This window comes from Manacus candei, unplaced genomic scaffold, assembly GCF_025592945.1.
Source record: "Manacus candei isolate 608988 ecotype Guabito, Panama unplaced genomic scaffold, ASM2559294v1 h1tg000029l, whole genome shotgun sequence".
Classification (NCBI taxonomy): Eukaryota; Metazoa; Chordata; class Aves; order Passeriformes; family Pipridae; genus Manacus; species Manacus candei.
In genome coordinates, this window is record NW_026138077.1 from 51,125 (window position 1) to 76,166 (window position 25,042).

At 37.5% G+C, this 25,042-nt stretch overlaps 1 protein-coding gene across 1 annotated transcript; it reads left to right on the forward strand.

Moving 5' to 3' along the window:
* Nucleotides 1-97: 97 nt before the first annotated feature.
* On the forward strand, nucleotides 98-24,293 carry TFPI (tissue factor pathway inhibitor). The gene is given in 10 exon segments (XM_051791141.1): nucleotides 98-131; nucleotides 1,135-1,254; nucleotides 6,903-7,103; nucleotides 12,867-12,905; nucleotides 15,470-15,646; nucleotides 16,715-16,810; nucleotides 17,293-17,385; nucleotides 23,470-23,652; nucleotides 24,005-24,072; nucleotides 24,074-24,293. Coding segments are annotated over 10 exon segments (1,050 nt in total). The 5' UTR covers nucleotides 98-103; the 3' UTR covers nucleotides 24,119-24,293.
* Nucleotides 24,294-25,042: the final 749 nt, after the last annotated feature.

Sequence of the window (25,042 nt, forward strand, 5' to 3'; positions counted from 1 at the left end):
CCAAATAATTAGTGTCATTCATGGTCTGGTCTGTAATTTCACCAAGAGTTATTTTTAAGAATGCATTTCTTTTCTCCTACATATGCTGCAAGTTGGGAGACAAATGAAAAGTATCCAAGAGGGAAAAACGGGTAAGTTTCCCAGAGACAAATGAAAATTCTTGCTTTCATTGGTGAAGATTTGCTGTCTTCACAGACATGTAAACTTAAACACTGAACAGTGTCTGAATGTAAGGAGCTTCCCATTTCTTAGAGCTTTAGTTTTTACTAACTTAATTAACTTAGCAAAAAAAATTAGTATTGTACTTTAAGAGAAGAGGATATCTACAGGAAATCCATCTGTTGGGAGCAAAGAAGGTATTTAACTTATCCTCTAATTAGGATTCTGAGATCCTTAAGGAACTACTTTCAGTGAGTTGGAAAATCTGTATTTCTAAAAAAGTTAAAGCCAAAGTTTTCCAGAGATAATTTCATAAGTGCTTGCATCACCTCATCTTTGGCAACCTGAACGTGCCAGCTGCCATGGGATCAAAGTGTTCTCTTTGTGGGGATGGTTGCACTGATAAAGATGTGAAAAATAACAGCTCTGCACTTAAGTGAGGTACCCAATATTAAAGGGATCCACAAGGGACAAAATAGTTCTTAGAGCATTGAAGCCCATGTTGCAAAATGTTCACTGACTCCTGTGAAATGCAACATGTGTGATTATAAATCAGTTAAATGTTTGTTAAAAATAGAATCCCGTGTTTGTGGCAGTGGCTCTAAGTTTTTCAGGTGGAGGAAAAACTTATTTGGAAGGATTTGACTTGACAACCAACCATACATTGTGTAAAACTGATCAGGACAATAAAAGTGCCAAGTGTTATGTTTTATATCATTATGTATTCTAGGAGGTGATTTATAAAAGTAATAGCAATGCCTCTAATCCGTGCTGGAGATGGGATAGGAGACCTGCAGTCTGCTGAGCACAACTATGAACCTTGTCTTGTTTTTCACTGTGCCTCCAATATGATTTTATAGCTCCCATTATTCCCAAAGCTCCCAGGCTGTGTATCTCCCCCCAGGGCAGCACTATCCCCCTCGTGACTTTTGCAAGGAATTTGACTGAAGTGTACCTTTTCTTCTATATATACAGGGAAGATGAAAGGAAGGAAGAAGGGATGCTCCTCACCTTCAGCCTTTATGTTGCTGTTCTGCTGTGTCACTGGGTGTGCAGCTACCGGGTCGGAGGGCAGCGAAGAAGAGCATGTTGTGGGTAAGAGATTACTGCAAAACACCTCCAACTATCTCGAGCAACAAAGCCCACTGGGTTAAAATGCTCTGTAGATGTAATTCTGCACTGGAGAACTTCTTTGGGAAATTTTTGAAATTGAGGCTAAGCTAAAAACAGGCTGGTTCCTAACCAGGAGAGAGATGTGCAGAATTGTGTTAAGCCTTCTATGAAGGCTTCTGTTTCCCAAGCTTTTTGGAACTCCTAATCCTAACCAAACATTGGGTTAGATATCAAGATAATTCCCTTAAAGCTCTGCTTTAGGATCAAGGAAAAGCTCATTGTTTAGGGAAAAGAACATAGAGCTGGCAAACCCAGGTTTTATCCCCCCACACAAAAGGAGCAGAAATATGATGGATGACATTGCAGATTGCTGTCCCGTGCACAGCTCTCCTGAGACACAGTTAATGTGCAAAGTTTGGTCTCAAAATGATGCAATTACTATCCTGGTTGTTTTTCTGGGCCCTGAAGAAGGTCTCTGTATAACCCCAAGTGATTTGATATCACTGGATGAATAAAGGAGTTGGACTCAATCCTTGTTAATCCCTTCCAACTGTGGATATTCTATAATTCTGTGATTAAAAACTCACCAGCTAGAGATTTTTGTTAAGAAAAAAAGTGTGACTGTTAGAACTGGGGAGGTTCTTGGACTCTCACCGTTGTAAGATCTTTGTTTACTTCATTGAAGTTAACCAAGATGGATCAGAATTCTGTACTGGATATCATTGGGAAGGGTATTTTCATTTCCTCCCAAACAAATTTGAGAAAGCAGATGAAGGAAAAACACACTAAATTATTACAAGAATAACTAAAATATTCGTTTTTCCTTTAGAAAATGATTTAAAATTGTGATCCCTTCCTTAAGAGAACTATGTTCTCTCCATCAAGAACTATGAAGTGGAAACTTCTGTTTGACCTGTCCGATTTTGAACCTTTTCTTTATGTTGGCTCTCTACCTAATCTGCCCATCTTTTGTCCTATCTCCATCCAAATTATTTCTCTTTGTCAGACTTTTGCAGCAGCGTTCTTTGAGATGGAAACATTAATTGTGCACAGTCATGGCTATGCTAAGCTAGTACAAAACTAGTGCTTTAGGACCATGTCACAGTTAGTCACTACAATTTAAAATATGTGCATTAAGCCTAAGCTTAGCGTGGTTGTGTAGTAAAAACTCATTCATGCAACATAAATTTGTTTCCTCTTCACCCTGAAGTGCACAAATGCCCTTCCTGTTTGAGGCTAAAGTCATATTTATCCTTGCCCTGCAACTCTTAGTCTTATATAAATCCTTAGCCTAAGCTTGCTGTTCATAATGTCCAAATTGCCCTGCACACTTTGTCACCAGAACAAGAAATCTGCTGCCTTAGATTTTTTTTCCTCTATTTACTTTGTTCATAAAAGACAATAAGAAAATAATCCCAAGGAAATGAAATAGTCATTGTACTGGGCATTATTTTTTTTCACTGATTATTTTGCAACCAATCCTTTAAGATTATGTGACCAGTAACTGATTTAATATGACAAGCAGTTGAACTTTTGGGCTCTAATTCAAAAGTAAAAAACAATCAAATGTAATTATTAGAAATTAATCTAGGATACTGTTTTAGTCACTGCTGAAGACTCAGTAGCAGTGTTTACAAAATATTTTCACAGTAGTCTGTTTCCATAAAATGTTTAGGTTGTTGCTAATTAAAGTGATATTTGTGGTTTCTCAAGATTTAAATTCTGGGCTCAGTGAATTTAAATGTATAAATCTTGCAATTTCATTGATAACATTTAGTTTTGAAGTTAGATGGTTACAAAGCAATGACACATTTTACCCTAGCATTTCCTAAATTTCAGGTATTAAAGGGTAGGATAAGTTATGTTCATCCATTATTTGTAATTTGGTGCTTTTGGATCACATTGAGTGAAAGTGCTTTGTGAATTTAAGAGGTGGGGGGTTTTTTGTCTATTTAAATTACAGTAATAATTAAGATAGCAAGTCAAATCCAATGGGATAAAAAAGTATTATTAACTCATTCTCTTCCAGCAAAACCAGGGATTTTTCCACCAACAAATAAGGGTAATAACAAAAACTGAATGGTATAAAGAGAACTAGTTTATGTATACTGTTCACTAATACCTTATGTGGTCGGCAGAAAACGACTCCCAAACTGAATGTGCTTTTTATTCGTATGGGAAAGTTTGCCAAGAATAAATGTGCCTGCTTAAAAGTGTAGGGAACAGGGAACAGTGTGTGGGTGGGAAGCTGTCAAATTGACAAAGATGGAGAGAAAAGCTCCTCATCAGTGGCAAGGTGCTCAGTATTGATACCACTTATCAAAGGGAGACATTTCCAAGAAAAGGCTGGGAAGATGACAGCAATTTATAATTAAGGATAACCACGGAAACTCCTGTAAGGTTGAGAACACACAACCTAAGCAAACTGAAACACAGAGTATTTTCCATAAGATAAAGTCAGAAATATTCCTGACCTTCGTTTTCTCAATTTATGTAGTTCTGAGAAGCAACTCCACCATAGCACTCTTGTCCATCACTTTTATTGTGCTGCAGGTTCAGGATGGGAATCAGTTCATTTTTTAATTAAAAGGGGGTCTTTTTAACAAGTAGCCCTGCATATTATCCTTATGAGACCAAAAGTCAAATTAAAGTCTTTTGTTGTGCCTACAGCCAGGGGGTGAGCTATTGTTTTCACTTGTATCAATGTCAGAGGATTAGAGGCATTAATTCACCACTTCTGCTTCCTAATAAAAAAATCAAGGGGGATGGGGGGGAAAGAAAGGGGAGAGGAGGTTTTGCTTTGCTTTAGTTTAATTTTAACATGGTAAATAATAACTTTAGGGTGACAATGAGCATCAGTTGTAACAATTATTTAACATATTATATAGCTTTCCTAAATTTATTTGAACCAGATGCCTGAATTGGATGAGTAATAAATATCCAACAGGGTCATATCCAGTGTGGAAAGCTAAATTAATTTTTTTTTTTTAAATGACAAACACAAAGTGCTATACTCACAAAGGAGAATCAACACATTCATAAATATAGGGTGGAAAATAACTGTGGAAGTACCTGTATAACAAGGTTATATTTGCTGGAGAGCAAATGGAAGTTGCAGAGCATTGCAAAAGTAATGCAATGTTGTTTAAAAAAAAAAAGAGGCAAGTGATTTTTGTCTTGTATTAAGAAAAAAAACCCCCAAACCCAACAAAATCCAAGAGTAATTATTCCACTCTATTTGCCACTGGTAATGCCTTAGGTTATGATCAGCTCTGGACAGCACACTTAAACAGTAATCCAACTAATAGGAAAGATCCAAATAAGAATTATAAAAGGATTAGAAAGCAAGGCCAATAAAAAGTTTGGAAGAAATGAGTTTATTTAGTATGGAGATAATTAAGAGGAGGCAAAAGGCTTCCAAAAGACAGAAAGTAGACCAGAGGTGGGCTGCTGAAGTGGTGCAGTGAGTGCAAGGAAGCTGCTGCACCATGAAGGCTTCAAGCAGCCTGGGCAGGAGCCAAACCTGGAGGGCCCAAATTAAAGGTTGAGAGTGCAGGAGGCCACCTTCACTCCTGCAGCAGCCTTGAATTGCAAGATTAGAAAATCAAATTGATTTTCTATGTGTATATATATATATATATGGTTTCAAATTATTCTGTCTATGCATAAAGGAAGCAAAATATTATTTAATATATAAGAGTATTTAGGTGGTACATTACAAAGAGGGCCTGTCTTGCAAGAAGGGTAATGAAATCCTGGAAGTGACAGCTTCAGGTTGCTGGGAATTTTACTTCACTTGGGTAAGAAACTGTTAACGTTCCTTTAAGTTCAAACTTCCTATGTTTCTGCTGAAGAATATTCACTGGCCTTCCTGACAGACATCTTCTCTAAATGTCACATCCTGTGCTCTTCACACAAGACCTAAAATGTAGTAGTAACAATTTGTTCCAGTGTTCAAGAGCAGAGGATGGGGCCTTATGCTAAGAATTAGTTTTCTTGAGCTATATTCCACGTGTAAAATGAGTACAGGCAGATTTGTGCCTATGCAGGTCTACTGGTCAAACCCTCCTGCTTGCCTTCTCATCTGCTGCTCTAATATGAGAAGAAAAGCTCCTTTTCTGTCATCTGTGCGAGTTAAGTGTTCCCAGGTGTAAAATAATGGGGAAGAATTCCTTCACTGTTCCCAGACACAGGAATGATTCAGTTCCGACAAACCCCTCCGAGACTTCTTTCTTCAGTCACTTGGTTACTGCCTAAAGTTGGAGGGTTTGGCCCCTGGGGGTTTCACAGGGTACAGATTTTAGTCAAACTATGGCAACTTTCTAGCGTTCTTAAGAAAATAAATGTCCAGTTGCCAAAAAGTGTGACACAGCTGGTCATTACGCTCGCAGCAGATGTCAGTACATCTGACAGTGGTTAACAGTGTCCCTGTGACTGCAGAGGGAAGGCCTTAGGAAGTAGCAAAACAATGTTTTAGCTCTGTGGGTTTTCTTTTTACCAAGTCATAAAGCCTGATTTTTATGGATTCTTTTAATTAAAACTGGAAAGTTAACCTAGTAATAGTAGGGGGCTGTGCAATAATCATGGAAACTCTTGTCCTCACCCTTTGTTTTGTCTCCTGTTTCCTTGGCCACTGTTAGGTGTGTTGACACGTGTTAAGAGATATCAATATTCTAATTAACTGTGGGAGAATGAATGAATGAAAAAATTCAGGTCTGTTCTTCTGGCTGCTATGGCAATGACACCAGCTCTGTGGAGCTTTCAAAATCCTCCAGGGCAAAACAGTTCATCAGAAAAGCAAAACAGGAAAAAAATATTAAACTATATATTTGTAAGGAAGAAGCAACTCAATTGTTAATCAGAATTTCCTTATAGACATTGACAGTGTAAAATCTGGCTGGTGTTTTTCACGATACATATGACAAATATTACAAAACATTCCCTCACCTAACAACGTATTTGAAAGACACAGAAATGACACGATTTGGTAACACAGACTTCTGTTTCCTCTTAACGTTCTACTTGTCTGCTTAGCTCTTGAAAGCTGTGATGCAAGAACAGCGAGGTCAAAGGAAAAATACAGTGTGATGACCTTTCGGTGCTGCGGGCTGGGTTTGTGTCCCGGTCCAGCACCATCCGACGGGGGAGCGATGCCCTCTGCAGGGCTCTGTTCGACTCACGCTGTGCCTTCCTGAGCGATGTTCACTGTCAAAAGTGCACGGGAGAGAGCACAAGGAATCCTTTCTGCCGTGGTTGTCACTGTGTTTTCAGAGCTACCAGGTTTTTCCCTCTGTGTTTGTCGTTCGGAGTTGCCCGCTAGCTCTTGTGACTAAGCCGCCACCCGCAGCTATTTCGAGGTTTGTGATGAGGAGTTCGAGCTTATAATATGAGCTGTTTGGGTTGAAAATTGAAACCACACGTTTGGTTTGATCGAATGGAATTTGTGTTGCAGCCCAGATGATGTTTTTTGTTTTTACATCTGTTCAGTGTGTCCAGAGCGCTGCAGACAGATGTGGTGCGGTGCCTCTCCGGCAGAAAACACGAGCAGTGTCGTATTGAAGTTACACTATGTAAGCAAACAAAGCAAACGAACTTACTAACAGTTATTCTGCTTCTCTCCTGTATTACAGGTGCTGCTTTGCCCCCACTGATAGTTGGGCACTCGGTGTGTGCCATGAAAGCAGATGATGGCCCGTGCAAAGCCATCCATGTGCGCTACTTCTTCAATATTCAAACCCGTCAGTGTGAAGTGTTTGAGTACGGTGGGTGCCACGGCAACGAGAACAACTTCCTGACGCTGGAAGAATGTCAGAAGAAGTGTGTGGTCACAGGCCAGTACCCATTCTCTTATCCTCCTATCAGTTCTTTTGCGTCTGTTGGTTCTTGTTCACAAACCACGTGAAGTTTGGAAGAAGAGGCTCTCTTCAGTTCCCACTAATAGAGAAATGTGGTTCCTCTGATTATGTTCCCAAGTAGGTTGGAGTCATGTGAATTATTTTGCATTCTGCAAGCAAACATTCAGGATTTGGAAATTTAAGTGAGACTTGATTTAGTGTACCTCTGGAAGAGAGACACCGATACAAGAAAGCTTAGTTTCTAGCTAGAATCCATGTGAAATTAATTTTGAGGCTGGGCTAAGCTGGTGGGAAGCACAGATGTTCTTTGTTGCTTTCGGAGTATCTAATGCAATTTTTGATCCCAGGTTTCTCCTTCACTTGAAAAGCTGATGGAAGCTGTCCAAAATCTTGGACATCTTCTATGTTTCAACATAATTAAAACTACAGTAGTAGATAATTCTCATTAAAAATGTCAGTTGCAGCCATTTGTCAGCTCAGTTTTATTGAAATCTCATCAATTAATCATTAGAAAGAGGAAAATGGAATTTAACATGTGACACAGAGCAATATTCACAAAGGGCCTTGTGAATGCTGGTTTTGGAATTTAAAATGAACCTTGTAATTAAGTAGGCACTCTCTGCTGCCTATCAGTGATATGCCCTGGTAGCACCCTCCTGCTATGCAGATCTTGGTAGATGTTATTTTGTTTGCCCTGTTTTCATAATTTATGGTAGCCCTGGGCCTTCCAGTAAAACTGGAAATCTGCTGAGGCGCTGCAGGCACCGAATTGATTTGCAGGATGTAAATTTGTGTCTTCTAGGATTAGCACAGTAAGTTCATAGAGCTTACCAAAAAGTACTTGCAAGAAATTTCAGATTAGAAAATCGATTTCAGAAGCTCCTATTCGGGCTTCCTGACCAAAACAGGCTGTATATACAACAAGCTAATTTATAGCATCGTGCTTTGACTGTCATAAATGTCTCCTACCTATTTTTTTTCCTTTCCAGAATTCACATCTACACAGTATTTAGATCAGGCCTTAAATCTGTTACATTCTCTGCTTCAAATACACCTGTATTTCCTAATAAAAATTACCAGGAATTGCCATTTTCCAATAGTGTTTGCCATTTCTGGAGTAAAGCATGGTAGCTTTCTTACCTACCCAGATTGGTCCAGGCATTGTTCACCATTCACCCCTGTTTTCTGATCTGCTGGTGCCACCATGCATTTCTGCTGAATTATGGTTTGCTTTTAAACAAATACATGCAGATAAACCTGCCTCTACACCACAAAATTCCAATCACATCTTGTCGAAGTGGAAAAGATCAGAGGGCTCCACTTTTTTAAGTGAATGGCAGTTCTGCAGTGCATTTTACTCTAAGGATTAATTTTGAGACTTATCTTTTGATGGCTTCTGGCAAGATCTCCTAAGGAGCCTCAGAGACCAGGTGTGCTCCAGGGAAGAAGTGGCAATAATCAGTCACAGTTTTGCTTTGTTTTCAGTGTCCTACATGGGTAAATGCAGTGCTAATGGTATTAAAATAAGGTATCTCTTAAAATGACATGCTATCAGGGAAGAATTATATGAAGCACACAATTCCTTAGTTCCTAAGTAATATAATCTAGCATTTCAAGTAAAAAGAAAAGTAAATAAAAAAAGATGACAGGGAGAAAAGCATCTTCCTGAATATAAACATCTTGCTCTAAATGCAAACACACACAAAAAAAGCCAACAAAACTCTTGTCCTACTTGAATCTGAAATGGATCTGAAGCCAACTCTTCCTGAACTGGCTGAGAAAGGAAAGATCTTTACATCATTGAATCATTTTCTTTTTATGTTGAAGTCTCAGATACTACTGGAAGTGCAGATTATTCTGGTGCTCACTTACCTGTATTTGTTTTTTTTAAAAATTAGTTAAGATAAAAGTTGTTCACAGTGCAGTTTGTTCTCCAGACTACACTACTGGTGTCTTGGATTCTTCACACCTGAGTGTAAAAGAAAAAACAAAAAAGATATTAAAGTAAGACAGAATTCATTTAATATGTTTTAAAATTGTCATAACAGGCTATTACATGGGAGCAGATGACAGTTCTGGGCAGAAAATCAAAGAAGAAATTCATTACAGAAGAATGGAAGATCAGGGCTATGCTTAACCAGTAAAGAAAACAAACACAAAAATACTGTTTTGCTCCTTTTCTACTCCTGCTGTTTTATTCTTACATTGCTACAAATTGTCCCATCAAAAGTCCTGCCTGAAGCATTCAAGTCAGATTAATGTAATTTTAAATGGTTACAAATTACTCAAACTTTGGCATTAGTTCTTTGCATGGTAATTTTCTGTTTATCTATAAAAGGACTTTCTGGACTGACAAGCTTTTCCTTTGTCATACGGTTTCCATGAGTTGTAAATTTGTATCATGCATTTAACAGACACTTTTTTTCCCCTTTTGGACAACCAGCTTAAAAGTTTTTTTCCATATTCATTAAATTTTCAGCCCAGAAATTAATAAAACTGGTAGCGGAACTCTGGATGTTTATTTTAATATAAACATCCAAGCTTAAAAATTAGTGTTGGCATTATCATTCTAAAATAAAAAAAACCAAAACAAAAACCCCCAAAACTTAAAAGGCACTTTTTCACTCCTACAGTGTTTTGTTTAGAAAATTGTGATTAATGTATTTCTAGTTATGACTCCACAAAGTTGAATGAATACAATCTCTCGAGTTAAAAAATTAAAAGTTGTTTTTCTTTGATTACTATTCAATGTCAGAAGGACCTGGAATCCAGGGTGTGAAATAACTCTTCTTTTTCTGACATCGGGGTGGGTTTTGGTAATTTGTGTCTGGTATTTAGTTCTGGGTTTCAGCTGGACCCACAGCATCTCTGCTTGGAGCAGGGTTGTTTGCAGGACTTCCAGTATCTCATCCCAAACAGGTGACTTGCTGGTAGTTTGGAGTGTTTGTCCAAAATTTCAATTTAAAGGCTAAAACAGAGGGATGAGGGGGAAAAATGCAGGGTTGATAGATGCAGAATTAGGAATGAAGTGTCCAAAAGTCAAGATCAGGTGCCACGAGTGAAGATTTATCAAATTATTTCTTCAATCTGATGTTGCTATTTTGAATAATAGTCTTGTTTTGATTGTGACATATTTGTTGGATCAAGATCTGAGACAGATCTTCTGGACCCAGTCCTGTACTGGCAACTGAGAGTTATTTAGAATGAGAACTGGCTTAGTGTCTACATCTTGGTACTCAGCCCAAGTTTAGTTTTCTGTGTATGAATAACAGGGATCCAAGACTCTACAAGAGTTACATCTGCTTGGAGGAACTGGAGCAATAAAGGCTCATAATTTCTGTATTCTTTGAATGAATAACAGCTGATAAAATAGCTTGGTGTCATATACAGTATACTGTCAGCCATCAGGTGTAAAGCACTTTTGCTAACATAATTAAGTATGCTAACCACTTTTGCTAACGTGATTCAGTAAACACCAATATAATTATGTAAATTCTTTTTGTTAAAACTAGCTCTGTCTGTCCAGTCTTGTAGTGTATAGTCATATTCATCTTACTTATGCTTACATATTTATTATTGTAGGAAGATCACTATTTAGTAACTGAAGAAATCAGTATAGAAAAAATAGTATGAGTGATTCCTAAGTGTTTGAAATAAAGAAAAATCTGAGATACTAAATTATCACTGTGAAGGATGTGAAGATCAAGATAAAAATAAGCTAAAGGGAAACTATGTAATATATATATACAAATTCAGATGAAATAATGTAAATAATCAAAGTGTTTGATTTTCAATATTCAGCACAACTACAAGAATAAATGAGCCAACATGAGTGAATTACCAGATCAGGATAACTTTTAAACATTTTTGGAATGAATAAACCACCAAAGACAGAATTTATTAGGATCAGTACAATAGAGTTCAGAGAGCCCAGCTGCAGGTTGGCCACTCTCAAAGGCAGTGTTCAGATTCAAGAAGCCTACTTCTGACTCAAGTTTCCTGGAAATCAGCTGTATTTTTTGTTTCTTGTGCCCAATACTCACTCCTTCAGGGAACAAAAAACCTAATTTTAAGAGGCATTTGCCTATGTGCTTCATTTACTGGATACTTATATCCAGTTACTGGATATAAGTAGAATCACAGTTGTCATCACTAGCACAAAGGTCCTAATTTTCAAGGCAGTGAATATATATTTTAGGCTACTTAACCTTCTAACTTTGGAAAATAATTACTGATAAATGGTTCTGGTCATGACAGCAATTCTAATGTCCATTATTTATAGAGAAAATCTACTCAGAAATGCAGTTTGTTTACAAAGAAGACATTAACTCAGACGTGGATTTGGCATTTTAACTGAGACCAGAAGCAAAAAGACACTGTTGACATGGTAGGGAGATTAAAAGATTCTAGGCCTGTATAAACTCACAATAAATTTCTCCTGTTCTCTGCCAGAAGAGTAGAGATCATGTGCCAAAATATGATTGCTGGTTTTACCCTGAAGGGGACAGCTGAGTGAGATTAGTGAGATGACCTGGTGTGTCTGTAGTTTAGGTCATGGGTTTAAACCTTCAAACGCTGAAGGCAAAGACTCCTACTAACAGGAAAAGCTGGAAGTGTGCTCAGAGAAATGTTATATCACTCTAAAATGCATGTCAGGCCTTTAAATAATATTTTTTTGAAGGATTCCAGCTGCATTGTCCCAAAGGTGGAAGGAAAAATGTATCACGACAGAATCTGTACCTCACAGATTTGCTTTGAAAATGCAACACCAGCACGTTTCCAGAGAAAACCGTGGTAGAATTATAGCACATGAGGGCAGTACAATACAAAACTAGAATTATGAAGCAATGCAATTAAGAGGTGAAGTCCAGGAGCTGCTATTTTATTTGCCTTGCAAAGTATCTCTGTAATAGAAAATGCATCAGCTCTCCTTGGTCGCTATTCTCTTGTCAGCCTTTCGTGGGCATTGGTTGAGACAATCTTCCCATGGACTCCTTTGTGATTTAATGATTAGAGAGTCTCCTAGAAGGGGAAGAAGGTTTGTTTTCCATCACTGAAAAGGAATTTGGGGTTGCATTCAGCTATCCAGTTCGTTGAGCTGATAAGATAAAACCCAGGCTCCTGCATTAAAAATGACAATAGCAACTTCTGCAGTGCTGATTGTGCCCTGAGAGAACAGTGCAAACAACTTGCCACCCATACAATCCTAAAGACAGTTGGAGATACTTGGCTGAATGGGCCTTAATATCACAAACAGCATGATGAAAACTTCACTCAGGCACTCCACAGCACAGCAAAGGGACTTGGACAGCAGGAGGGAACTCTTAATGTCTCACAGGTCCTGTCCAAAGCCACAAGCAGCAGTGGGATCTACAGCAGTTGGGTTGTTAGTCTGCTAATTACTCCCCTTTAGGGAAGCAAGACTACATAATGAGGGCCTCTGGATCCAAGAACAGTAATTCCCTGGTTCAATTCAATATTGGAATAGTTTGATTTCAGTACATTCCATACCCTCAGGTTTCCAATCTAGCAGGACTTCTCATACAAAGGAAATGACACTTCAGCCCTCCAGAACAAGCTTTCGTGCTACTTCTCTAATAAAGGGAAAAAAGAAAGGGAAGAGCTGTTGTATTCCTCCTCCTCAGTGCTCATTGTCACTGCCAAACTCAATGGCATCACAGGTGAGACTTAACATGTCTGCCTTTCCTAAATACTTTTTTTTTTTAATTTATATTGCAGAATTGTCTGGGAAGAAGGTGGCAGCACGAATTAAGAAAGGTAATTACATTTACATAGTGATCTAAGACTCTTATACAACAACAAGGTATTTATTAGCCTCTTTTGTTAAATTATTTGTGTATTGTTCCAGGCTATCTCCTAACAAAAACAGCAATGTCAGATGGAAGTGAGTTCTTATTCTGAATCTTCAGTGTGTTTTGAGAACAAGCTAAAAGCTTGCTCCACTGTTAGCAAAAATAGGGAAAAAAAATCACTCTGAAACAGAACTTTTTAAGCTTTATCTGTGGAGGAGCTACCAGAGGTTAGGGCAGATCATCTAATTATACATCCAACAGGGGAGCAAGTTTCCCACTCCTGAAGGGACAGTTTGCTGTTTTGCTGCTTACCCTCCTTCATCCCTCCTTCCACTTATGACTGCTTGAATGGGTGTGCATTTAGCAACTTGTAGAAATGCCAGGATTTGCACATACATTTTGAAACAGAACATAAGCAAATCCCTTCTCTTTGCAGAACGTTTTTTGGAAGGTTTTCATACTGAGATGATGGTTTTCTCTTCCTGTTTTCTCCTGTCCTTTCCATTCCTAATCATTAAAAAAAAAATAAAATAAAATTATGGTTCTATGCTATGGAAGTTACTAAAGTTTATTTTCCACAGATGCTGCAGAGTTTGGCACTGCTTCCTTTAAGGGCTGACCCTAGTTCCCTGTTTTTAATGACAAACCAGAACATATCCTGTTAAATTCAGCTCATGGCTACCATCAACATTATTGCATGTTTACTATTGTTTCCAGTGATGCAGTCTTGCATATTGAGTCCCTGGAGAAAGACATGGCATTTAGAAGTATAATACTGCTTTGTGTGGTTAGGATTATATTGCCTTCATGAATTCTCTCTTCAAAAGTGGCTGTAAAAGTTAGATGTGAGCTCACCTAATTTGGACTTAATTTCCCTTTTCTGCAAGAACCTTTTAATATAAGGATGTTCTTAAATGAAGAACATCTGTTTTTAAGAATCAGTCATAATCCTGTAGTCTGCATACCCGTATTATTATCTGCCTTCCTTTTCCAGTAAATATCTGTCTAAGAATCTTTCTGTTATTTCACAATGCTGTGCAATATTTGATGAAAGACTTTTAGCTCCTGTTGTCTCCTAATATAGAATAGGTGCAGCTCTGGGAGAGTCTTGCCTGTCTGTGTAACTGCCTCCTGCAGAGAACGAAATTTGTAGTGAGCAATCAAAATTAGACTGCTCAGGAGTGCTTAAAGCAATTGATTTTGTTACTTTATCCAAGAACATTTTAATGATTTAATTTTACATGTGATCTCTGAAAATTATTTCTTGCTGTTCATGAAGTTTTATAACAGTTGGAATACAAGATATTGCCAGTTAATTCTTGGAAAAGCACTAGTTATGAGCTGTAATAATATTTTATATAAATATATGATGTGCATTAGTTGCTTTTAATAATAATCTTGTTCTAGCAATGAATTTGAATATATATTTAGCTAAAGTAGATGTAATAGGATTAACTTCTTTGTAACTCGATAATCTACTCCAAAAATGTTAGGAGCTTCAAAGTAATTGTTCTGTAGTAATTTTTACTAAAGTGGCAGCCCACTGCTCCCTGTTTAATCTCAATATTTTGTGAATTTTTACAGGTAAGGGAGGCTCTTATATGTCACGTCTGATATGATTGTCTTATATGATGGCTAAATAGACTTTTCTCTGCAAGTCAGCTCAGACAGGAATCATATTTCAAAGTATCTACGAGCAAGAATTTGAGAATGTCTTCGCAGATGGTTTATTATAGTTTCCATGATTTTATTTTTAGAATATAATTTTAAGAAGAAATGGAATATGGTGCAAAGCTGACTTTCAGGGATTATTGTGTGGCTGTGTGCTTTTCTTCCCTGCCAAAAGCCGTGATATCACGCTGTGATACTCAGTCCAGTTACACTGTATTCATTTGTTAACTTTTTCTTGGTTGATATTGTAGTTACTGGTTGCAAACTCAGAACTGGGACTGCAAAATTGTAGAATAACTGCTCTGTCTCTGTATCCTTTTATAACAGTCAACTACTACAGAAAAAATGCTTTGCTAGTTTTTTTTCTTTTTTGTAATTTTTAAAATTATTATTATTTATTATTATTTTTTCTTCTATTTTAACATTGCTTCCTTTATAATTCACAGTTACATTTACTAAAACAACTATATAAATTACATGAATGTGTGCTTAGATGCAAATCATCCAGCTGGGATTCAGGTCTTTTAAATCAGACTAAAAACTGATTTTCGGGTTAAAGCTTCAACGTTGGAGGAAACTTTGAAGGAATCATTAGTTGTCATTTTCCAAGATATAATTTACTGGCTACTTGAAAAGAGGAAAAAAAGCAATACAATAATCCCTATAATGCTCCACGTATATTATGGTGTTACATACAGAACAAAAGCAGCACAATAAAGAAGCAGTTATTTTATAGTTGGCCTTTAGTCCAAAGTTACAGATTTATTTCATAAACTTCCTCCAGTTCTACTGTTGCCTTGGAACGTGTGTTAATCTTCTGATTCTCCCACTTTGTTCATCATTTCCCACTGTTTGCAGAAAAACCCGAGTTCTGCTTCCACGACAAAGACCCCGGAGTGTGCCGAGGTTACTTTACCAGGTATTTCTACAACAGAGAGACAAAGTCATGTGAAGTGTTCAAGTATGGGGGGTGCCTGGGAAACCAGAACAACTTCAAGAATTTGGAAGACTGCCGGACTACCTGCCAAGAAAACTGTAAGTTGTGGCCTTCACAGTTCTCAGCTTTGCTCTTGCATAAACAGTGCTGTGTCTCGAAGGCATCTTGCATGGGAAAAAGGCAACTCAGGGTGCCACGAGGTGGCAATAAGATTGACAGTAATGATACATATTTTAGCATAAAAATACCAAAATTAAGAATATTTGGACTCGAATATTTGGTAGGCACTATTTAATATTACAGGATCCCTTTTTTTACTTTTCTCATGACAGCTGCCCTAAAATCTGCCAGTTTAATGTCGTAAAGCGCTAATATATATTTTTTAACCCACGCATCCGCATTTATTCTTTTCAAACCAAGTCTTGCAATGGAAAGAGGTGTCCATAAAGGAATTTCTAGTCTCAGAAACTTACTGTAAGTTCCTAATTTCCCACCAAAGAATCGTGGGAGGCCTGTCCCTCTCTTCTGAAAGATCTGGCTGAGCAGCTTAGGCTTAAAAACAGCCATTCAGACTGACCACAGATCCTTCAACCACTTCCTTGTCCTACCAGTTCCAAGGAATTGTTCCACACCAGGATACAGAAACCTTCAGAACTCCTCTCCCCTCACAGAATACTTCACTTTATTCCTAGGGTGAATGCATTTTCCCATCGAGAGCCTCCAGACCCTTTTATCTCTCTTGCCTCTAGTGGACCCTTTTCCAGGACTGTTTCATAATCTGTCAGTTTGGCAAAGGGAACTCGAGTTTATTCACACTTGGACTAGGAAAGACACACTAAGCTTTTTTTTTAAATATTTTTTAAAGAACTATACCTCTAGAGCTGTGGACTCTTTCCCTACCTTTGCTGAAACATTTCTTCCTGGGCTCTGATTCCACTTTCACCTTTTGGACTAAAAGCTGCAGAATAATTTTTTTTTCCCCTGCCTTTAGTCTGAAATAACACCTCCTTGTAAATTTGTGTGAATACCTAAGAGGAAACAGAGGATTAAGGGCCATTGCCATGGTCTAAATAGATGAAAGTTTTTATCTTTGAGATATTGAATCATTAATACCAATTTGGGTTCTTTTTTTTCCCCTAATTGTTTTCCTTTCTTTTTTCATTTAGCAAACTTATTGCCAACTGTTACAGTTGAAGAGCATCCTAACACTGTGAACAGTAGTTCCCCAGCAGAAGAACCTGAAGAGCTCCCTGGGATTTTTGGTAACAATTTACTTTTGCTGTTTCTAATTGACTCTTTAATGCAGATGCTCTTTGGTTTGTCCACTCCTTTTCCCATTTGTTTGAAGACATGTGTGTCAGCTGAAATACATGAGCACAGTGAAGTCATTGCTCCATAACCACTTTCTAGTCAGTAACACAATATTTTGAGAAAAGCTTACAAATTCAAAGGTTAGAATGTCTGCTGGCAACATAAAAATAACCTCGCCAAACCATTTTTGATTTAAATCTTACATCAGTAAAATTAAAGAAGAAAAATGAACCCATCTCAAAGTTGCCTTAACAACCTCAGCTTTCTATGGCTTTGGGACTTAAAGAAATGTTCTCTTTAAGTTGTATCAGTGCTGGCATTGAGTAAGGCCAAAGGGTACCAATCACAGCTGATTTTCAGGGCTTGGTTGTGTCTAATTAACCCATCACTGCTTCACACCTCACACTCGCCCCTACCTTTCTTTTTCTTTTAGTAAATTTGTTGCCAACTGCTCCAAACGAGCAGTCCAACACTCTGAACAGTAGTTCCCCGAAGGAGGAGCACAACCAGGTTCCAATTTTTTTTGGTAAGTTTTTTTTACATGGATTGCTTTTCCATTTCCACCTGTTTTCTGATATATCCAACACTAAAGAATGGGCTTTCATCCATGTCAAAGGATTTGGTAAGCAGAGAAGGTCAAAGCAAAGGAACATATTGCTATTTACAGATCTTCCATAAATATAGGAAGTGGAAGACTGACCACACCTTGTTCTCCTTGAAAAGTGAGCACTTCCAGAAGGTCTGATTAATACAAAAAAAGAGCAAAAGCTGTGATGCAGAATTCTTTCAGTCAAAATTAATGTTTTCGTGATGATCTATTGGGCTAGTGATTTAAAACTCCTCTCATCCATTAAAAAAGAACTGTATTTGGATTTTAGAGTATGGAATAGTATGATATATATAGTACCATCATATTTTTATTTTCACTGCGGCCATATTAAACTCAGTTTTGGTTTGAGTGTGAATTAGTTTTGTGTGGCTTCAAGGTATTTTTGCACTATGTATAATAATGCAGATGAGACTCTGGACCTTTCCTGGGGAGGGAGAGGCTTTAACAGTTTCTGCAGCTGGACACTGTCCCTGTAGATGACTGGTGCTTGCTCACGCTGTAAAGGGTGTTTGAATTTTGAGGCATGTCATTTTTGTGATCCACAGTCGTGCAAGAGGAAACAACAAACAGTTGGAAAGAGCCTGAGCGGTCTTACCAAGTATTTATGTTGGTTTTTTGCATTTACACTCACTTGTACTTTTGAGGGCTGAGTGGTGGCTTAGAGACTCATTGAGGTTTTTGCATTTTGTATGTTCTGTAAGATAATGGGCATGTAGGATAACATTCCTGTGCTCTTTGCTTGGAATGGTGTGTCTAATAAAGCATGAATGTGTGTTGTACTCTTATTTTTTACCTGCACTGTGATCCACATGTACTGTTTGGTTGGTATAAATTTCTTTTCTGTTATGGTAATATTGTTTGTTTACCACATAAAAAGCATCAATGCCCTCTGTTATTCAAATGAATATAAAACAGTAAAGCTTCTGGCAACTTATTTTACTGAAAAATACGTGAATTACTTGAGGTCTGGTAATAAGTCCAGGGACATTAGGGCATACACATTCCTTGAAGGTTTTTAGTCATAATATGAATCCTCAAATCCTCGAAAGAACTAACCTACACCAGGAAAGGAGCATGATTAACTATGTTTTCCCAGAGGAAATGGAAGGGGGTTTGACTGTGTTAGAAATACAGAATTTTCCTGCACAGCAGATTTTGAGAGGTGAGGGGTGAGGGTGAGAGAAAGAGAGGACTTGAAGATTGATGGAACAGGGGATTGAGGAACAAGCAGCAGTAGAGTCAGTCTAGCTGATCTGCCACTGTAATGTTTATTTTGCATGTATGTTGGCCTGGCTATCTGTATTTAGGGGGTTTTTTAACAAGAACATTAAAAAATTACATTTACTTTCATTAAATTTACATTAAGTCAATTAAATTAAATTAATTTCATTTGATTAATTCATAAAAATTAAACTAAGACTATTAGAAAAAAATAAAACATTTTTGCAAGGAGTTCTCTCATAGGATACCTTACCTCAAAACTGACATGCTATTCCATCTTGATTTCAGGGGAAAAAAACCCCATATTATTAGTGGTATGTATAACTCTGTAACAACATAAGATTATTAGACTTCCAACATAGTCCTTGATCTTCAGAAAATTAAACTGTTCTGTGGCCAAACTAAGCAAACCATATGTAAAAACATGAAATTTCTAGGACTTCCAGCAGTGAACTTTCTTCAGAGGGTGAAGATTGTTCTGGTCTTACTCTGCTGCAGTATCTAAAATAATTTTTTTTTTTCTGGAGAAGTTAAGAAAAACTGAAGCTAAGAACCAAAGCTTCGTTTTTAGATTACATAAAGCGATCCGCGGTGGAAAATTGAAAGTGCTTTACCTGCGTTTGATTTGCGAGTTTTGAGTGGGTTAGAGGATCGAAAGTCGATTTTCTCCTTGGCAAATGCGGAACAGCACAGAGATGTGGGTCCTGTTGGTGCTCCTCTGAGTCAGGGTCACACCTTCTGCTGATGTGAATTGGCAGAGCTCTGTTTGCTGCGGTGGGTCTGCACCAATTTATACCTGCAGAGCGCTCTCAAGTGCAGATGACTCGTGGTTTTGAGCCTGGCTCCTTGAAGATTCTTTTATTTTCGCTCTGCTGTGAGCAGAAATGAGAAACAGAAGCCTGCACGTATCAAAAAAACCTGGCAATAAATCTGAAGCTTTATGGAAGTGACTTACCTGTGTCCAGTGAGAAATAGTGCTCGCTGTGTTCTCTTTCACCCTGCTCACCAAGATGATTTCAAATTTCCTTTGTAGTGAGATTAATTAGCTGTTCGTTGTCATCCATTCACACCGAGAGGGGGGTGTCTGGGATCCAAAAAAAGACTGTATTATAAGAGTTGAATCTTAAACCATACGCACAGATTGTTTAGGTAGCAGTGAAGGGTTAGGCACAAGAGTCTTTTTACAGGTAAGAACTATAGCCTTCTTTATCTACTGCTGATTGTATATAATTAGTTGGCCTATTTTTTTTCAGAAAAAAAAATCAGATATTGCAGTTTAGGGTTTTATTCTCTCACCAAAGCAAAAATCAGTCGAAACATCAAGAAAAAGGAGTAACAAAAATAAAAGATAATAGAAAAATCTACACTGTATTTTGCTGTTATAAAACCTGAAACCTGACTGAGAAGCTCCTTCAGAGCTCCAGTTCCAAAACTCCATGTGAGATGGGTTCCAAGGTCTCATTTCCTTCAAAAGTTTTTGATGGAATTGTTATGTTCCTGAGAAACACTTTGTATTTAACTTATTACAAATTAAATTATTTGTAATTTTCCAGAAGAAAACCTTACACCTGAAAGTATTTGACTAACCCAGCTTGGAAGATTTCATTTGCCGTTTGCTTATATGAGCTTGAATTATATGAAATTGTTTTTTCCTGTGCCCGTGCATGGCCTGACCAATGTCACGTGATTTTGGCCAATAATATTCATTGCAAACCCAAGTTTATGAGCTTGATATTGGAGATTTAAAACAGGTTTAAATCAGACATTTTGGATAAACAGAAATTGCATCAAAGACCAGAGGACAGGCCATGTAGCTGTACGTATAAAAAAGTTAGAAAGCATTTAATGAGATTTAATAATTTCTGGGTTTGTATGATCCACTTGATGTTAACATGTAATGAGTTATGTAATGGAATGACTAATGCCACTTACACTGTGGAAAAAAACCCAACCTGCTGAAATGTACTTTAAATTGAGAAAAAAATAGAGTTAAAAACATTTCTATGTCAAGTAGTCTCTCAATAAAGTTGGTATCTGTAATTCATAATGATTAGATTGGGGAAAACAATTATGATAACAGGACACTTTATTTTTTTTTTTTTACTCTTTTCAGTCTGTACCCTTTCCTTTTTGTGTAGTTTTGTGGGTTGTGGGATTTTTGCTTCTTTCATTTTATTTTTTTTCTTCACAGAAAGAGCAGGAGAGAGAACTTTTCAACAGCTCTCAGAAAAATGAGGTTGTAAGATCAAAATATTTGAGACAGAAACTCCAGAACAGGCATAATATCTAAACCTACTGTGTTGGAAGCTGGAGCTGAACAGAGAAAACTTAGCTGCATCTAATGCTCCAGTGACTGTGCTTACATCCTGGCTCACAGGCTTACAAATTGTCCTGCCAGTGGAGATGTTGAGCTGGGCATGACACAGTCCATATTTTATGTTTGCAGTAACTTGAAGTTAACAGGTCTTTTAGTGGTCGGTGTGTTAAAATCAATTCAGAATTTTTATGACCTTCAGCAGACAGGAAATCACCATGAGTAATTTAATTTTTATTTTCATAGATTGTTTTATAGAAAAAAAATGGCTCCATGTGGCAAAATTAAGAGGTTTTCTTGCTGGGTTGCTTCTGTGATTGCTTCTGTGAGAGTGAAGACTAGGCAGATATTCTGAAGATAAACAGGAACAGTGTTTTGTGTCTGGGGCATTCAACTAACAATCATCTAGACAAAGATCTGTATAATTTTTGGAGGGGTACAAAAGGGATCCTGAATAGCATTTGGACACCTCTCTGCCTGTTGCACCGTTCATACATAGGCAGCCCATGGTTCCCCCAAAGCTTGCAGTCATTGTGAGAGCTCCTTCATGAGGGGACTGTGGACTCACTGGAGAATTCCCCACAACAGATAAGTAATTTACATTCCGAAGTGTATACTTAAATTCTCTTCTATAATTAGCAAACCTGTGCTCTTTGGCCCTTTCCTCACTGGCAAGCCTTCTTGTTCTTTTTAGGTTCAGAAATTATCAGGTTAAAATAGGTAAGCTTGTTTTTAATGTCGCTGAACACTTGCTTTGAAAACTAACATCCTCTTTAGCTAGAGAGAAATTAAATTGTCCCACGCCCAGGAGTTCTCAGATAGAGCAGTACCAAAAAGCACTGCCTCAGTGAACTTAACTACCATCCTCACTGTAAATAAAACAGTAGATTTAATATACATTATACCATGCTGGGGACTTCTGCTCTGGATGCAGAGTGAAACTTAATCTTTCGGTAATGTCACAGTTATAAAAAGAAATTAAGTAGTGATCATTTTATAACTTGAAACTAACTTAGTCTATCTTGAAAAACCAACTCACCCCATTTTGGAATTTCAGAATTCTTCTTTGGATAGTATGATGTTGCTAAAACACCTTCAAATATGTTACTAATTTCATTTTACTGCCTTAGCTTTCCATAAATCACCATTCCATTTATTTCCCAGCAATTGTTCATACTTTTTCACCGGGACAGTTCAGCTATTATTATACTTGTCAAATGAACTTTTTTTAGCAGGTGTAGTACACATAAAACACATAAGATGTATCATATAATTTCTGGATATTTTCTTGTCAGCCTCTTGAATTGTCCAGGTTAATCCATAACTTCTTGCTTTCAGCAACTCACCAGCTTTTTTGGCCACGGATTTTCTTCAGCTCTGCTGAAACCCAAATTATTCCCTAAGAATTTTACTTTCTTTTTCCACTGAACCACTTCTACCTGGCTTTGTATCTGCAAGAGGCTTCACGTTTCCTTTTATGCACTGGGATCTCAGCTCCCTCAATTCTGCTGCTTTCTGAAGGAGAGTGGCACTCCTCACTCTCCTCACTCCTTTGGATCCTGCACTGATGGCAGCGTGGCTCCCACTCATCTTCTTGCTTCCTGTGCATCACTTGTACCAGTTCTGATTTTGTATGTGAGTCACTCCAGGGCAACAGATGATGGGAGTTCTTTCGAGTTTATGGACTTGCTTCTTGAGTTTGTTCCAGTGCCCAGGCACTCTGGATACCTCAGGTTCACCTCCCAGAGTTTCAGTTCTCAAACTCTCACTTGCAGCGACCGTGGAGAAACAAACACCAGCCTGCTCCCTGGAATGGTAAAATCCTAATGCAGCACTAACACACCAGCAGCTCCCTGATTTGTGCACTTATTCTTCACATTCAATCCTTTTTTTATTCTGTGAATTACAAGCTGTTTTTTTGTAGGTGCTCAGTGTTTTCTCACAGACCAACTTCTGTTACTTAGGTCAAGCTTTCTGTGGTCATTCAACAACCCCAGTGTTAAGGTTCTGAATCTTACATTGGAAATGCTGGGTACTTTTACCTTCTTTTTGGTTTCAGAATGTCTAGCAGTAATTCCCTCCAGTAATTATCAGAAATGTTCACCATATTCTTAAAGCTGTCCAGGTTTCTTTTAATTCACTTCACTTGCTGCAAATACTGAACCTCCTCTAACTGTGTCTGAGTGCTATCTCCTATAAGAGAAAAGGCAATTTTTTCACTAACTATATAGGCAAAGCTGTAACTCTCAGGTAAGCTTTGGCTGGAAATTCAAAGGCAGGATAACATTTACTGTGCTATTTTTTTGTAATCATTAATACAAAGATGCTTATTTGTGAAGTGTCCTGGATTTTCAGGAGGGAAGAATTAAATTGCCGGTAAATTCTGCATAAATTTCAAATAATGTTGACGTAACAGAAAACTGATACACTGCAGTCTCTAACCTTGTTTTTCTTGGTATTTCTAGAACCACCTCCTATCCCTTCTTTCTGCATGACCCCTATGGACAGAGGACTTTGTAGAGCCAAAGAGTTGAGATTTTTCTACAACCACTCGAGTGGAAGATGCCACCCGTTCAGCTACAGCGGCTGTGGTGGGAATGAGAACAATTTCACCTCCAGAAAGTCGTGTTTGAGGATCTGCAGGAAAGGTATGGGAAGTGATACTGCCCCAGACTATCACAAGAGGTAAATATTATGCACATTGACACAGTCTTGCTGCTTTCAGTAGTAAGTACGGGCCTGATAAAATGTGAGAGTTGAAAGTCTTAGGAAGGTGAAAAAGGAAATCAGAAGAGAGGCAGAGCTAGAGAGAGAAAGATGGACAGTAAAGTACAGTGTACAAAGAACAGAAATAAGACAACTTGGCATTGGGCAGGCATATGGAGGCTTTAGGTAAGACAATGTTTTGGTTTTTTTTTTAAGGAGATTTATTGAAACGAGTTTTCTCTTATTTCTGATAACCTTCTGATGTCTTCTAATCTTACTTCATTTTACCTTTAGGATTCAATAAGAAACGAGGTGGAAGAAAGTTAATAAAAATCAAGAAGAAAAGAAAGAAAGAGTCAGTAAAAGGCTCTGGGAGAGGAAATCATCCCTGAAAGAATACAACTTTGATTTTTATGGAAACGTGAAGTAAACTGCTCTTCACCTGTGAATGAAAGCCTTCAGTCTACATCACTAAAATATATTTACTGTCCTGATTATTTTGATTATATATTATTAAGCTGCTTAAATTTTTATTATGTATTCCTCATTCATGTTAATAAATGTTACCTTTTACTTTGATAAAGGCTTTTAAATTGTAGTTTGGTTGTATATAATTGTCAGAGCTGCAACAGGTCAACAGGCTGTGTGAGTATATAACTCATAATGGTTAAAATGTAGACAAGATTCAAATTCACTTTATTACCCCATTATTCTTTTTGAATTCTATTTTTGTGCCAAAGAAAGCATAATGCCTGTCAAAGAATCATCACTTGTCAAACATGATTGTTTCAATCCATCATTAAAAGATAAGTCTGTGCTATAAAGAGGAAATATACACTGGGTTTGTTTTAATCACATTTATTTTAGGTTATGCAGGCTAGATTTAACTCCATTGAAGTGCATATAATTACAGTATTGTAAAATGAATCAGAATTAACACACCAATACCCATAAAAGGATTACAGTTAAAGCTGTAAATGTGTGAAGCAATGTGGCAAATATTTGCAATAATTTAAAAATATATATGCTGGGATCACTGACTTTTGTCCTTGTTACTGAACTAGACTCATGGCTAAGCTTCACTGCTGAAAATGTAAGCAATTACGCATTTAAATATCAGAGTGAGAGGGTAAGTAGAAGTGAGATATTAATACACTGAAATTTTATCCAGAATTCTGGGCACAGAATTCTGCAGCTCTCCTTGTGTAAATTTTATGGTGAAGTGAGTAAAAACATCTAATCTTCCATTCTTAGTCATAATAATAATTTCTCATGGGCTCTCAGCATTAAAATTTCCATAATTGCCAGATCACATGATATACCTTAAAGTGG